Source organism: Aquarana catesbeiana, linkage group LG11 (genome assembly GCF_042186555.1).
Source record: "Aquarana catesbeiana isolate 2022-GZ linkage group LG11, ASM4218655v1, whole genome shotgun sequence".
NCBI classification, from domain to species: Eukaryota; Metazoa; Chordata; class Amphibia; order Anura; family Ranidae; genus Aquarana; species Aquarana catesbeiana.
Window position 1 is genome coordinate 48,173,939 of NC_133334.1, and position 17,500 is coordinate 48,191,438.

At 40.4% G+C, this 17,500-nt stretch overlaps 1 protein-coding gene across 8 annotated transcripts in view; it reads right to left on the bottom strand.

The window, feature by feature from the left end:
* PHF21A (PHD finger protein 21A) overlaps positions 1-17,500 on the bottom strand; it is a 213,077-nt gene that overhangs the window by 60,954 nt on the left and 134,623 nt on the right. For 4 of the 8 annotated variants that reach the window (XM_073604271.1, XM_073604279.1, XM_073604277.1 and 1 more), the window contains exons 5-7: positions 7,830-8,042; positions 2,115-2,366; positions 1,870-1,959 (exon numbers count right to left, since the gene is read on the bottom strand). In XM_073604271.1, the coding sequence (XP_073460372.1) occupies positions 1,870-1,959; positions 2,115-2,366; positions 7,830-8,042 (555 nt within the window). The remainder of the gene's footprint in view (positions 1-1,869; positions 1,960-2,114; positions 2,367-7,829; positions 8,043-17,500) is intronic. The other 4 variants (XM_073604273.1, XM_073604276.1, XM_073604272.1 and 1 more) reach the window with 2 other exon arrangements.

Consider the following 17,500-nt stretch of genomic DNA (forward strand, 5'->3'; position numbering starts at 1 on the left):
CTCTGAGCTCCTCAGGCAGTTCCTTTGACCTCATGATTCTCATTTGCTCTGACATGCACTGTGAGCTGTAGGGTCTTATATAGACACGTGTGTGGCATCCTAATCAAGTCCAATCAGTATAATCAAACACAGCTGGACTCAAATGAAGGTGTAGAACCATCTCAAGGATGATCAGAAGAAATGGACAGCACCTGAGTTAAATATATGAGTGTCACAGCAAAGGGTCTGAATACTTAGGACCATGTGATATTTCAGTTTTTCTTTTTTTATAAATCTGCAAAAATTTCAACAATTCTGTGTTTTTCTGTCAATATGGGGTGCTGTGTGTACATTAATGAGGAAAAAAAAATGAACTTAAATGATTTTAGCAAATGGCTGCAATATAACAAAGAGTGAAAAATTTAAGGGGGTCTGAATACTTTCCGTCCCCACTGTGTGTATGTATTATATATATGAAATTCATGCACTAGAAAAGTTTCCACCCTGATCCTTCGATTTTTCACACTGCTGTGGTCACATACAAATGTTGCATTGGCCCCAGTATTAACCGGTTCCCGACCGGCGCACGCCAATGTACGTCGGCAGAATGGCACGGCTGGGCAAATGGACTTACAGGTACGTCCATTTGAATTCCCCGCCATGCCATTGCGTGTGCGCGCCGGCCGGGAGCTCCGCGAGTCGGGGCGCGGGTCCCGCGGACTCGATCGCCGCGGGGATACCCGCGATCGCCTCACGGAGGACGAACGGGGAGATGCTGATGTAAACAGCATCTCCCCGTTCTGCCTAGTGACAACTGTCACTGACACAGCTCCCTGTCATCGGAGCAGTGATCAGAGTAATGACACTGCTAGCCCATCCCCCTACAGTTAGTAATCACTCCTGTAGGACATACTTAACCCCTCCCCGCCCCCTAGTGGTTAACCCCTTCACTGCCAGTGTCATTTACACAGTAATCAGTGCAATTTTAATCGCACTGATCGCTGTATAAATGACAATGGTCCCAAAAATGTGTCAAAAATGGCCGACATGTCTGCCATAAAGTCGCAGTCACAAAAAAAAAAAAAAAAAAAAAAAAAATCGCTGATCGCCGCCAATACTAGTAAAAAAAAAAAATATTAATAAAAATGACATAAAACTATCCCCTATTTAGTAAACGCTATAACTTTTGCGCAAACCAATTAATAAACGCTTATTGCGATTTTTTTTTTACCAAAAATATGTAGAAGAATGCAAATCGGCCTAAAGTGAGGGAAAAAAAATGTTTTTTTATATGTTTTTGGGGGATATTTATAATAGCAAATTGTAAAAAATAATGCGTTTTTTTCTAAATTGTCGCTCTTATTGTGTTTATAGCGCAAAAAATAAAAATCGCAGAGGCGATCAAATACCACCAAAAGAAAGCTTTATTTGTGGGAAAAAAAGGACGTCAATTTTGTTTGGGAGCCACGTCGCACGCCCGCGCAATTGTCAGTTAAAACGGCGCAGTGCCGAATCGCAAAAAACGATCTGGTCAGGAAGGGGGTAAAATCTTCGGGGGCTGAAGCAGTTAATAAATTGAATGAACATTCTGAAGACAAATTTTCAGACAATCCTACTAGTGTACAACCAGATTTACGGTTTTACCCACCTAAAAACTGTGTGATTTACACAAAAGTGCCACCATATTTTTCTACTGTACCTTTCAGTAGCACCTGCCATTTCAGGGAATAAATGAGCAGTAGCTGGAAGCCAATTCAAAGACTAATAAGCAGGTGCCATAGAAAGCTGCAAAGCTCAAATGGGTCACAGTGGAGTCATTCTCAACATACACACCCTTGGTTGTACATCACGCATTTACATTATTGGGTAAAACTTGAAAGGTATGCTCACTTGTGGAAGAAATGTAGGGCGAGGAGTTAGCCGGGGAGGAGGAATGAATTGGGGAACTTTGATAGGCTGAGAAGTCGTTGCCTGGACCTGCTGAAAAAAAATTTAAAAAAAAATAAAATAATAAAATAACTTATAAAAATAGTGAAGCACTACTAGACTGAACAGTATGACAAGAAAAAAAAAATAATTAACCAAATAAAAAAAAAACAAAAAAAAAAAAAAAAAAACAAAGACGAATCACTTACCAAAGTAACAGCATTTTTTGCCAGTATCTGGAAAGTTTCTGTTCCCTGATTGGCGACTTTGTTAGTTGTCTGCAGGTTTACTGCAGTGCTTTGGGCATCTGCGCCGATAACTGCTTTCTGGCTGTTGATGGCAGTCACCATGGCGATGGTTGGCCGTTGCCCCATCAATGTAGTGGGCATAGATGCTGCAGCAGCTTTCAGCACGAGAGGTAGAGTCTTTGCCGTGATCATAGAGGCTGTGGCCACAGTCTTCTGACACAAAAGCACAAAGATTAAAGTCAAAAACTTTCACTACATCTGGGGTGCCATAAATCCAAAATAGCAAGAAGATTTTCAAAATAAAAATGTACAACAGAACTAAGCTAAAATAATAAGGTCACATGTACGCCTCTGTTTCTAAGTGTGGATAGCAGAGATACTCTTACTGAATGTTAGATAACACTTCTCAGCAAGTGAGAGCAAGCCTGCAATCCACATTTCAAATTAACCGATTCTCAACTACACTGACCTAGGAGGATTCTTTACTGTCATAGTGAATTAGAAAACAACATTTTGAAAGACTATGTAGAAGTTGTGGCTGTATAAAAAAAATCACTCTTTTGCAGTGCAAAGTCTAGGGCCCTGTTCACACAGGGACACCAATACCATGCTCTCCCATAATGGGGCGCACAGCCGTTTTGTGCATCCCCATGCAGGAAGTCTCATTAATTTGTATTGGGACACAGCCACTCCATCTCCCCAAAAGCACCGCACCCACACCGTGGCTGTCTCAATGGAAATCTATGGGACTTCCTGCATGCGGATGGACAGAACACCTGTTTATCACCGTGGGGAAAAACACGGCCCTGCTCCCCAAATCATCACTGACTGTGGAAACTTCACACCTCATGCAACTCAGATTCTGTGCCTCTCCACTCTTCCTCCAGACTCAGGGACCTTGATTTCCAAATGAAATGCAACATTTTACACATTCCGTTAAGATTTGGGGAGCCATGTCATCTGCTGGTGTTGGTACACTGTGTGTTTTATCAAGTCCAAAGTCAGCACAGCCCTCTAGTAAGAAATTCTAGAGCACTTCATGCTTCCCTCTGTTGACCTGCTGAGCTTTATGTAGATGCTGATTTCATTTTCCAGTAGGACTTGGCACCTGCCCACACTGCCAAAACTACCAATACCTGGTTTAATGATCATTGTATCATTGTGCTTGATTGGCCAGCAAACTCGCCTGACCTAAACCCCATAGAAAATCTGTGGGGTATTGTCAAGAGGAAGATGAGAGACAGCAGACCCAACAATGCAGATGAGCTGAAGGCCGCTATCAAAGCAACCTGGGCTTCCATAACACCTCAGCAGTGCCCCAGGCTGATCGTCTCCATACCACGCCGTATTGATGCAATAAATCATGCAAAAGGAGCCCCGACCAAGTAATGAGTGCATAAAATATTGTACATGGACATACTTTTCAGTAAACCAACATTTATGTATTAAAAATCCTTTTTTATTGGTCTTATGTAATATTCAAATTTTCTGAGATACTGAAGCCATAATCATCAACATTAAAAGAAAAAAATGCTTGAAATATATCACTCTGTGTATAACGCATCTATATAACATAAGGAGTTACACTTTTTGAATTGAATTACTGAAATTAACTTGATATTTTAGGAGATGTACATGCATACATATATATTTAAAAAATAATAGGGAAAGCAGCAGTACAAGGGACATAACTTACAGGCAGAAGGATATGTTCTTGTGCCGATACCTCTTCTATTAGGTAAAATCCTCCTCGGACCATGCCCCCCCCCCCCCCCATTCATCATCTTCTGGTGCGGCAAGGGTTAATCAAACAAAGGGGCTGTCACAGGCTCTCATCTAGTTCTATTAACATCTGTCACACCAAAAAATTACGGCGGCAGGGGTGGGGGAGCAAGGACCAAGGAGGATTTCACCTAATAGAATAGACATCAACACAAGGGGCACATCTTACTAAGCAAGTTATGTGCCTTATGCAGATTTTTCAGTTTTTTATTTAGGCTGCACTTAGGCTTTAACACTTATCTTAACACATTTTAGTGACAGAGTTAAAATCTACTTTAAAGTAGATTCTGAATATCTTAGCGACATGATATCATCCCGCCAGCATCCAAAGTCCCAGGCATTGTTGGTAAGGAGAGAGAGAGTTAACCTCCACCAGCCACAAAAGGTGAGGAATGAGCTAGAGTTTATAGAAAAACTTAAAAAAAAACCCCGAAATATTCAGAAAGTGACTTATTAGAACATGTACTGTATACAGGGAGGACCAGAGCAAAAGGGGATCATAACAGGTGGGTTATTGTGATGCTATTTCTACTTTATCTTTTGTGTCACAGTAAAAATATTCTGCACATAAATAGGTGGTGTAAATTCAAAAGAAAAATCCCCAATTAAAATCAATTTGAATGTCAGCTTACAAGGCTACAAAACATGGAAATGTTTAAGGGAGTGTACCCTTATCTTAGCCACTATACTAATCGTTTTTTGGGGGGGAAAAAAAGAATCTAATTGGCTGCTATTTGCATCAATTTATTTTCCCTCCACTATCTTCAGCATGCTGTACATTGTTTTTGTGGGAAAAGGATTTTGGAAATTATCTGTTAAAAAAAAAGGGGGGGGGGGTTCAGAATAGCAAACAAAATATTAATAATTCTAGTAATATATGGTATATAAAAAAAGAAAACCATTTACCGACAGAGCAGACCACTGAGAACTTCCTCAGAGCACCCCCTACTTTGTGATAGGAATGTTGGCTTGGCGTATACCGTGTTGCCATAATATTCTTAATTCATTAGAAGACCTGGATCTTAAAGTGCTGATAAAAAAATAGCAAAGTAATTCCCTGCCAACAATCACAGATCTTTTTTTAAAAATAAATTTTATCACATGGTATGTGAAGTTCTAACGCCCACGCTGACTGTGGCTATTTCCAGAAACAAGTCTCATAAGTTACTGGATGTCCTCTCAGCCAACACCTTTTCTCACAGGCCTCTACAATCCAGGCATGACAGGTTAGCAGATTTAATATAGACAGGGGGGAAAAAAAAAAGAAAGGTCATTAAAAACTAAACGTCTCAGCATTTACTGGTATAAATGCTATTTTTGTGGTACTGCGTCTATCTTACATTCTGAAAGGAAATGTTTGAGCTAAATCAGAGTCTTGACACTGAATTTACTCAAAAAGTTAAGGTATCCAGTAGGGGGTGCCAACACCTGCAAATACAAATAAATGCTCTGGAACCTCCTATTAAAGCTGACATTTTTTTGTCACGTTTCGAAAGGCAACTTCTTACTTTCAATCAATATTTTTGTGTTTTACAATGCAGTTATCTAGCCAATTTAAAATCCCACCCAGATTCCAGCAGCATAATAGCTCAGCGTCTATTATTTTTGATTCATAAAGACCAGTGGTTTCTATGCTCCCCCTTCCTCCTCCTCAGTGGCTGCGGGTGGTGTAAATGTCCCCCCACACTTCTCTCTCTTCCAACTACACCATGCCGGTTAAATGCCTATTAGTGCTTTACATAGAGGAAAATGACAGATGCAGTAATTTCAGAGTCTTCTCTCTGTAGAATGCCCCTTTTAGGCGCTTTGACTCTGGGACCTTTTATTATCTACTGATTTTTTCCAAGGCTGCGCAGACTGACCTGGCAGGGTTGGGGAAAAGGCTGCTAGCCATAATGTGCTTGTATGCACAGTATATTAGCACATTATGGTGGACTTACCTGGCAAGTGATGCGCTGTTGGTGCTGCCATCATCTCCCTTTTTTTTTTTTTTTTTTTTTTTTTTTTCAGGTTACAAACCTTTGCCCACTTGGTTGGCCATGCCACAATGATGTCATATTATTATGGCACAAAATGGTGCTATAAATGTACAATGAGCTGTGCATGCAGCAATACAGTAATAGTGTCCCTTCTGTCATAAAATAACCCTACCTGTCAGCATTTTTTTCAGGTTTAATTCCACTTTAACAGTTCAAACTACACTTGTGGATTTTGTTGTTAGTGCAGAATTTAAAGCTGAACTCCAGCTTACTATGCGTTAGGTCCAACGAGGTGTACACCACCACTATTGACATATTTCCAGGACACCCACGCTGGACCTTCCATTCTCACCTCCAACTGTAGAGTTGTATAGAGCCAACCCTGCCTTCCCCTCTTCTCCACTTGCCCAATCATGGAACACACTGTATTATGTAAACATGTTCAGAAAATACAAAGCCTTCTGTGAATAGACAGCAGAGGGGAGGGGCAGGCAGAGCAGCTGCTACGTGAGAAAGTAGTAATGCTCCTGTACAGCGCAAGGAATGTAGCAATAGCTTTGTAAAATTGTAAATAAAAGTGGTAAGTGTCCAAAGTGGCTTACACCTCATTGGACAACCTATTGTAAGTACATTTTTTTTTTTTTTCTTAAACAGAAAAGCTTTTATTAGCTATTTTAAGCCTAAGGCTTAATGTACACGGGACATTTTTACAACCTCTCCTGAACGATTTAACTTGATAGTAATCCACATTTAAAATATCCGTTTTGTTGCGTTTACATGCCGTGTTTAGAAGCGTTTGAAAAAAAGATTAAAAAAAAACAAAAAAACTTTTTTTTTTTCAAAATAGCCAAAAATGAAAAACGCCTGTAAACGAAGCGCGGCTAAACGCAAGTTACCGCGTTTAACATTTGGTGCTTGAAATGCCTCTAAACTCAGCATCTGAACACATTTTTTTGTTTTCCAAAAAAGGCCTCTAAACTCAACTGCCTAGAAACAACTATAAATGACCCTGTGTACATGTACTGCTAAGATAACAGGAGAGTTCAGGAGCAGTTGAAAAAAAAAAATGCCCAACTGCTCCTAAACGTCCGTTTAGCAGCAGCAGTGTACATGAGGCCTTATAAAATACATACGAGGGTAAACATTCATGGCACAGAAACACGTTTGTTACCACCAGAAGAAATGTCCGCACACCACCGATCTGTATAAACCATTTATTGTATATTCTTAAAAGGCAGATAACACTTAGGACACAAAGTAGCTGCTGTTGACACGTTTCACACGAACTTGTGCTCAATCATAACACCCATGAGCACACTTTCGTGTGAAATGGGTCAATAGCAGTTACTTTGTGTCCTCCTAAGTGTTATCTGCTCTTGAAGACTATACAATAAATTGTTTATATGGGTTGGCAGTGGTGTGCGGACATTTCTTCTGGATGTGCGGTGTTGTGGTGGTGAGCACCCATATGTGGATACCACAAAGCTGTCTAATTCTCACCTGGAGCAGGGTTCCTTTTTGATATTTGGTACACAAGATGTGCAATCATCAGTACATCAAACAGTTCCAAGCTCATTTTTAAACCTGGATAAATTCCTGGAGTTCAACTTTAAACCCCGGTACTTTTTCCCATAAGCAGATTTTTTGAAATACAAGTAAGTGACTGAAACATAAAACTACTCTTTTTTTTTTTTTTTTTTTATTGAGAAAGTGGCAGGGATGTATTGAGGAAACTTCTGTCCATGATTCAAATAGAAACCTAATGACAGCAGGAGAGGGCTATACAATTCAGAAAATTTCTGTTTCTAGAAGACCTTTAAGAGGTTTTTCATTCTGGGCTAAGACATGTTAATTCAACATTAAAAAAAAAAAAAAAAAAAAATCATTGGTACCCTCTACAGTTTTCTGCACTCACCTGTGCACCACTCAGGCCTGGAAGAGGTGTTGCAGATGAGTGGGACACCTGCTGGGCATGGAGCTGTTGCAATTGTATCTGATGTGTTTGATGCTGCACTTGTGGTATTGGCGGTTTGCTTTCTAGATGGAGCAGAGGCTGGATAAGAAGTTTATTGTCTGGGAGTTCCTGTTTCACTATGAGATTCTTTCGAAGTTGTTCCACTACAAGTTTCTGCAATACACAATACACTTACATAAGATGACAGTCTGTCACACTCACCATTAGTCAATGTTATGTTCCTGGGTTACAGCACTTTCATGAACACTGGTATACATTACGCTACTTCAGCAACAACAAACCGCCTAAGACCCTATTGGTACTAGTGAGCATCTAATTCAGCTAGTGCATATTGGGAACCCAAAAGATCCACAGTACATGTTAAAAAGACCTTGTTGCCAGACTATTCATTGCAACATAAATCTTCCCATAACACTGAAGATGAACATATGTTGGATGTTATTTACCTGCAAGTCTCCCATGTCCAGGTATCCAAACATCCTGAGACTGCTGGGTGCCACCATTTTGGATGAGATGTTAGCAGCCCCAGTAGACGGTCACTGAAGTGACACTCCATAGGGGAGTGATGAGAAGGTCGGAGGATCTGGACCAGCATAGAGAGAGATTAGACACTCGCTAAAGAGAAGACGGCGATGCCATACAAGGAGGGAGGGGGCTGGGCTAAGGAACTGACTCTTCCTCAAGTAGTCATATTTTCTAGCTAGTTCAAAGATACATTGCAAGGAATAAAAAAAAAAATCACTTGTGGAAAAGAAAAATACTGTAAGTAAGCATTTAAAATACTTGATTTTTCTATCTTCTACCTGCAGTTTTTTTAAGTTGACGATGGGGTCTTTTTTACATAGCTTTAATTTGAAGTACAACTAAAGAGAAAACTTTTTTTTTTTTAAGTTGTGGAGAGAGTGGAAAGCAAATGAGAACACCTGCCTATTTCTTACTGCAGTCTGTGAGCCCACCATTAGGGAGATTCCCCCTCTCTATTTGTCCTGTTTACCATTATCATTGAACGTGAAAGTAAAAGAAAATCCCACATTTTGAGTTGTCCCCAGAAAAGTAATAGGAAGGGAACTCTAAGGGAGCACTTGTTCTGATGACCTGGGGGTCTCAAGGGATTCCCTTAATTTGCAGGGATTTCCTCTCACTTCCTGTCTTGGCTATGGGGCGGGAAGTGAAGGAAAATCTTCCCAATGGGATACAGAAGGTAAAAAAAGATACTGACGAGTTATGACCCTCAATTACACTATACAAATTAGAAGACATTTTTTTTTTGTCTATAGTTCTACTTTTACTAATTGTGCTGTTCACATCATCAATTAGTGCTGTGGCGTAAAAGCAGATTTGACAGGAAGTGGGAAGTAATGCTTATTTTAACCCCCTAAATGCTGAACTACCGCACGGTTGCAGCATGACCCCATTCACCTGGATGGATTGCGTTTGGCAGCTGATGGTGCTCGCCATACAGGACAAGGGATATAATTCCACTTGTGGCCATGAAGCAAAGCATCTCAGCCATGGATTGCGTACGCCCCACTGCTGCATTTCCAGCTAAAGGAGGGGCGGGGTTTAGGAGCAGTAATAACGCATGGGTTTTACCCCCCCCCCTTCAACAGCTACTGTAAATGAACCCTAAGGCCTCATGCACACAACTTACAGCTGCTGTTTTTTGCTTCAGGTGTATTTTTCTGCAGTCAGTAAATTCCCCAGTAAGGTTATCCTATGTTTCCATGCACACATAGGCTTTTATCAGCTTTTTTTGGCCGGGGGCATTCTCTGGCTGGAAAAAAAAACCCAGAACTAGTGAGTTTGAAGAGGAGTTTTTCAGCTGTAAATACGTTCTAACTCTGAAAAACTTTGAGCCAAAAAGCTTTTGTGGGAGTATAGTTTTGCTTAAAAAAATAAAATAAAAGAGAAAAAAATGTTAATGCCAAAAAAGGCTGTAAAACTTGTGTATTTAATACGGCATTTTACAGCTAAAGCTACTGGCGTTTTTATAACGTGTCCAGTGTGTATGAGGCCTTAAAGTAATTTCCAGTCTTACTGGAAATCCTTTGTTTCTTACCCCTCTGAGTTATCCCCTTATATCTATGGGTTTTCGTGTGTTTGCCACCAGCATATCTGTCTACTAGCAAAATCTAGCACGGTGACATTCAAATACAGTGACTTCCTATGCCCACCATAAAAAGGGACATGAAAAGGTTTCTTTGTTGTAATACAACACATACTGCAGACTGGAGAAAAGCCTGTGTAGAGTTAAAAACAGCAGAGACATGAACTTTCCAAATAGTATTGTAGATGTAACAATTTTTTCAATATTTCACAATCCGCAGATCTGGACCAGTTTTATCCAACATATCTCTGTCCATCTAGAATGATTGCAGAACTTCCAGGAGAATTAAAGAAGTCATCAAAATACACATTTTCAGAGTTGAGTAAAAGACTGTGCAGATCGTCATCAAGCCTCTCCACGCTGACAAAGACTCGGTGGCTGCAGCTGAGAGATACAGGAACACACTAAAGATGAAGGAAAAAAAAAAAAAAAAAGAGGCAACAGAGATGGGGGAGGCCTGGCAATACAAGCAGGCTGTATTGCCAGCCAGCTGTCATTTGCCAGACAAATCTTTGAATAGAAGGCTGCACAGGTACCAAAGAAGGAACAAGAACATCCATTCTTTTAGCAAAAGTTTTCTTGGTACATTAGAGACCTAATATCCTTACTGAACTTCTGACGGACGTGCAAGCTTCAACAATACAAGCCCTCTTTCAGCCTACAGAGGCTCAGCAGAAGGGAACAGTAGGAAGCAGGTTGCTATAAGAATGATAAAGCCAGATGGTTTTAACAAGAGAAGCCCAAGCATGAATTGTGACGGTAGGAGTTAAAGCGAGTCGCATCACATTTTCTAACCCCCCCCCTCCTTTCTGCTGCTTCAGAAATGAAACAAAACCTTCACAAAACAGAACAAATATGCAAGCAAATTTTCTTGGGTAGCAGGATGAAAAACAAATCTCACATCTGAATGCATGCATCAGAGATAATGAATGCAAGTCAACTCAGTCTCAGGCTTGATATTTACAGAGGGTGGTCAGCTGGCTTTGCTTGCCTGCAGCCCTGTGTGGAACGAACTGAAAGATCTGATCCTGTGATATTTTTTCCCCCTGCAATGTTAACAATTTATGAAAAGCAGATAGAACAGGCACTGAGGGCTGAGGGGCGATGTTACTGTGAAGCACAAAATTAGCCCAAAGTTCCACATCAGTTAACTATGTAACAAGTTCTAAGGTGTGTGTGTGTGTGTGTGTGTGTAGAGAGATAGATATATAGATATATATCTATCTCTCTACACACACATCTACACACAGCACACACAAGAAGGGCTGTTCATTTATTAAAGAGGATAGGCCAATCCAGTGACAATTCTGTATTACAGCAGGAAAAACAAACAAAAGCTTAGGAGGCCTGAAAAAAAAACATAACATAAAAAATACTTCCACATATGTACATCATTTATAACTATGTTAGGGGTAGTTTGGTATTATTGTTTTTATTCATCATTTGGCATGTTTATGTTGTGCAAGCTTTTATGCAAATCTATGCTTTATTAGCATTGAGGCCATACACACGTTTTTGTGTTTGGGAGCCGTGTACAGCAGCCCATGGACATGAACAGGTGAAGGCGGCTGTAAGTAGGTATGTACCACTACTTGCATTAAGTGGTCACTGTATGCAGCACCAGAGGCTTCCAGGCATCAAAATACACAAGTGTGTTTTCACAAGTCCATTTACACCCACCTGTCCATAGGGATGAATGGGCCTTCCAATTAGATCTGCCTGAAAAACTGACAGGTGGACCTGATCAGAATGCACGTCTGAAAGGGGCCTAAGAAAACTGAACAGTTCTGCAAACATATCAAAATCTCACTGCATCTGAAAGACAGCTTTCTCAGTGTCGTGTCTGAAACGTGCTACATTTTGAAGATCAGAGCTTTCCCACTGGCTTTGAGGACATACTACAAGAAGACTGATTAAAGCCCAATTCTAGCATTGTGACCATGTTTTATTTAATACCCATATTAGGGTGTAACGTGGTCACATACACAAACTCCCCACACTCTCAAACCACCCCCCTCACCACACATGTAGTTCATCGATTACATCCTCCAGCCCCATAACCGAAGGTCCATATGCCATCACCAGCCTGGAGGACGAGTTTGCAGGAGGCTGTGCATTGCACCTACAATCCACTGATCACAATGGCAAAGCTTTGCAGGTTCCAATGCAAAACGTTAATACACTTTTTTCTTTTATCATTGTGGGGACCTATATTAAATTTTGTACAACATGTGGAATACTCCAAGTCTCCCTAAAACAATTTCATTGTTGATCCTGCCAGTATAGTCATTATTTTTCCCTGCTTTCAATAATGTTCATTCTGCAGTGAAATTACTGCAGATTTGTAACCCTGGGGACAAGTGAGGAGATGTATTCCTAATTGAACTTCAAGTAAATTGGTAAACAAATTAGGCCCCTTTCACACTAGCGGACCGATTAGGTGTGCCTGTCAATTTTTCAGGTGGACCCGATCGGACCATCCAGTTTCCTCTATGGAGTAGCGGGAGTCAGACATGTGTCCGTTGACACCCGCCAACATCCGATCCTCAAAAATACAGATGGGGATCCGCTCCTCATCCATCTGGCAGATCGGATTGGATATCAGTCAGGTGTAAACAGACAGGCGGTCCATGTTTACATCTGGCTGCCCATAGAGGAGAGAGGGCTGTGACTGTGTCCGCTCTCCATAAGCCAGTGGTGCTCAACTCCTGTCCTCAGGACCACCTAACAGGCCAGGATTGCAAGATAACTGAAATACATCACAGGTGAAATCATTTGCTGCTCAGTGATTGCAGTATTCTAGTCTGCATCTCCCCAAGGTAATACTTAAAATCTGGCCTGTTCGTGAGTTTTGAGAACAGGAGTTGAGAACCACTGCCATAAGCGGAGCAGACACGGACTAGCCATCCGCCTGCTCAGTGGGGACCAGCGAACAGATTCCCCGCTGAGCAGGACGACTCCAATGGAGCCCACCCTGTGTGGAAGGGGCCTTAAAACCCACCTCCAGCTAATACCTTTTTAAGCAGTTATAGCAAAATTTTTTTTTGTTTTCTTATTTTGGAAAAAGGTTTAAACCATATTCATAAAAACTGACTGTTGCAAGCATCTGGCAATGTTTTAGCCTTGCCGCTTTAAGTGTCAATTTTGCTGAAAAGCCTGATTTTAATGTAAATGTGGAGGGAAAAAAAGAAAGCTCCTATACTGAATACAATTTTTTCCATTATCACCATTATCAGAATACCGTGTATATTTTTTTTTTTTTATTATAGTGGGCCTTTGAGAATGAAAGATTTCACTCATTAGGGTCAGAGATGCTTTTTAGATGTAGATTGTTGCACATATACTTAATGCTATACAAAAAAAGGGAAGCACTTTCCACTCACAGCACAGGTATAAGGAGCGGAGTGGTTTAACAATTCATCTTCCTTTATAATTATGCTCCATTAACCTTCCACAGGAGAAGCTCCCCTGCATTTGTACAACAGCAGCACCAACTGGCTACATTTGATAAGGCCTTTTAGAGTCCTGAAAATCCGACGCAGATGACAACAGGGACGTTTTAACAGTGCAGACTTAAGCAAAAACTCAATACAGCTCTGTTACTCGCAGCAGACGCGCTCAGCTCAATTATACATGAACGTAAGGAGGAAAGAATACATGAAGTGCACAATCAGGAGGATAAATGACTTGGACATTACTCTGGCAGCAAGTGATTCAGTGCATTACACATCACATTTAATACACTTTGCCTCCTCATTACAGCTATGCCTCCAGTGAAAGGCAGTTTTATTGGTGATGGACAACGGTGTGACAAAACAATTAAATGATAGGAAGTCACACACAACGTGGCCTTATTTGGAGGTCGGTTTATCTGACAGTCTTCATTTTTGCTGTTTCAACTGCAAGAAAGAAGCCGTAACAAAGCAAACCTCCCTCGCAGCCTTGAAAAAGGACTCGCCAATGTTTCCTCTGTGCACTGCAGTCATATTTAATGCGGATTGTAAATAAAGTGCATTCCTTACCTAAATACACAGAAAATTTAACCCATGCAGTGTGCAAATTAGGGTGTGGAGGCCATTTTTGTAATTTCTGGAGTCAGGCCTAAAGGCCGGTACACACGGTCAGAAAATCTGAAAATAAAATTCATCTGATGAACGATCTGCCGATTTTCTGATCGTTGGTATGCTGCTTTTGACAACAGATTACAAATTTTTGGCAGACAAAAACTGGATGTGCAGGCTTTAAATTTTTGTCTGTGACTACAACGTCAGATTTTCTTTTCATTAGTACGGTAAAAAAAAAAAATTTGAAGAGCAAGACTAGGCATGCCCAGAAATGAAACACCACATAACAATTCAACACAATACGTCACTTCTGACGTTGAATTCTGTTGTCAGAAAATTTTCTGATGGTGAGTAACCTCTTCACTTTCGATTTGAGACTAGCAACAAACAAAAAACTGATGAAAATTGGTCCAATAATCTGACCGTGTGTACAAGGCTTAAGGCCCCATACACACCATTAGATTTTCTGCAGATTTTTGTCTTCAGATTTACCAAAACCATGTAGTGCAAGGGCCTGCCTGATTGCATACAAATTGAAACTCTTAAGGTTTGACCTCATATTATATGGTTTTGGTAAATCTGAAGACAAAAATCTGCAGAAAATCCAATAGTGTGTATGGGATCTTAAGCCTTGTACACACGCTTTGATTTTCAGGTGACAGAACGTCCAATTTCTGTGGCATGCTAGTCTCATGTCGAGACTAGCATGCCACAGGCATTGTTAGAGGTTGCTAACAATTACGAGAATTTTCGTTTGACAGACTACAAGGTCAGAAGTGACGTAACGTGTTGAATAATTTTGTATGTATTCTTTTGTTTCTGAGCATGCCTAGTCTTGCTCTTACGATTTTTTTCGTACGAAAACCGTACTAATGAAACGAAAACCAGGCGTTGAGTTCACATCCGACAAAAAAAAAAAAATGTTAGTCTGCACATCCAGCTTTCTTCTGACGAAAAAGTGAAATCGGCTGTCGAAAGCACCGTACTAACGGTAAGATTTGCGGACGATCGGTCGTCTTAACACAATTGACGTCCGAAAATCAAAACATGTGTACGAGCTTTTAGAGTATCTAAAGCCAACATTTTTTTTCTTCACTTTGGATAAGGTATGCAAGGGTTTAAAAGTGGATGTAAACCCAATGTTATGCTTTCTAAACTACTGCCATAGGGGTTATCTATAAGGATATACATGCCTCCTGCATGTATCTTTACCTGTCTAATGTCTCCCCTCTGTCTGTTATTAAACCCGAAAAACTGCAGATTCTGTGGGTGGGTCTGTTGTCTGGAGCTCGGTGGGTGGAGTCGTGATGTCAGTAGACTCCCCGCCCACCTCTACACTCCTCTTGTCAATATGCATTTTCTCCTGTGTATTTCTTACACTGAACTTCTGCTATGATCTCTAACATCCAGTGAAAAGACAGGAAAGTAACCACATGACTTCAGCATGCCAAATCATGGTGAGGTGTGGAACAGCCAATCCTTGCAGAGCTGCTGAAGAAAGTAGTGTGTGTGGGAATTAAAAAAATAATGCATGTCTTAGGCTAGTGCACGAGATATGTAAATCATCTGTCACTCACAGCAAGGGGGAGGATTTGACAAAGTTTTTCTCTGTTTGTCAAGTTTTATCTCACTGAACAATAAAAGAGGATTGCTCAGAGCTGGATTAACTCTTTGTGGCAAGACTGGGCTCAAATGATAGGAAAGGTTATACTCTGCATTATGACATAAAAAAAAAAAAAATAAATACATTTCGGGTTTACATCCACTTTAAGCCTCCATCAGAACTTTGTTTGTGTCCTCTTTAGGTAGATCACCCACTCAGTTTGTCAAAAATACCATACCATACCATACAAATACCATATTCATTTAAATTGATGATATTAATTAAAAAGTCGAATATAATACAATTATATATAAAAATATAAATATTTTTTAAAAACTCATTTTACGTTTCGGTTTTTCGGCAGTGCATCTTCGGTACCAAAATTTTCATTCGGTGCACCTCTACCTATTATATCCAGATCAGTCATAAATGGGACATTATTTACTCCTGTGTGCACAAGATCTACAAGTTCCTGAGAGACCCAAAACTTTTCAGCACTTGCCAAAGAGAAACAAAAAAAAAAAGACAAAAAAGTTTGGGCAGACCCTTTAAATGTTTTAGAAAATACTAATGTTATAAAAATGCAAATGTGAATGAATAACTCCTCAAGACTGCTTGAGTGCAACAGTTGTCATAACACACGTATGCTATAAGAAATAAAACAGACCATTAGCGTAGACTTTCACCATTGAGCAAAGTTAGTTACAAGTCATTTAAAATTCTTTTTTCAGTAATTATCTCCCTACTCGAAAAAGAAAATCCATTATTTTAAAGATTTGTGAAGGTTTAAATCACTAGAATAATGCATAACTTGCCAGCTGCCACCAACCACTCCACCTCCAACAGATGGAAGATATACAGGGGTATACGAAGAGATTTGCTGTAATAGGGAAGCCCATAAGTAATCAGTGTATGAACTGTGTCATACATTACATGAATATCAATGGTGCTAGCGCAGCTAAACTGACTGCTCTCATAAATGATGCACTGTCTGAAAAACTCCCTTACAATACAATCTACCAAGGATAAGTAGTAGATTTAAAAAAAGAGATCAATTTACACTTTGCTTTGAATGACTTCAGCACATCTGCATTGCACAGGACATCACCAGCCTCTCACACTGCTGCTCTGGTGTGATTTTGTTCCACTCTTCTTCCAGTCTCTTCCACAGTTCGATGACTGTAGTGGGTTTGTTGGCCATAACTTCTTCCGGAGGTTTTCTATTGGGTTTAGATAAGGACTCGGAGCTGGCTATTTCATTATTTCAATGTGTTCAGCTTCAAGGAACTGCTTTAACTGTTTTGCTGTGTGACAGGGGGGCATTGTCATGCATGAAAATTGCTGGCTGATTGGGTGATGAATGCAGGGAAGGAACCGCATGTTGTCGAAGAAGGTTCTGATAAACATTTGCATTCACTCTGCTATGTAGCTTTATAAAAGAGGCTCAACTCCTGCTGCTTAAAACATCCCCTAAACCATGACACTTCCCCCTCCCCACCTTTCACTGACTTCTTTACACACTTAGGGTTCAGTCTTTCCCCAGTTTGATGATGAACATAATGTTTCCCATCAGATCCAAATAAATTGAACTTGCTTTCATCACTAAAGTGAACTTTGGACCAGTTCTCCTCTGTCCACACAACGTACTCCTCAGCAAAGGTTAGAGGTTTGGTCACTGCAGGGTGGCTTTCAGTTCAAATTCTCCTAAACGGCGAGACACTGTATGACGAGACAGATCCTTACTTTGGTCAGCACTGACCCTACAAGGAATCACAGATACACTGTTGACTCAATTGCCCACTGAGTTTCTCCGCATTACCCTGTCCTCTCTTGCATT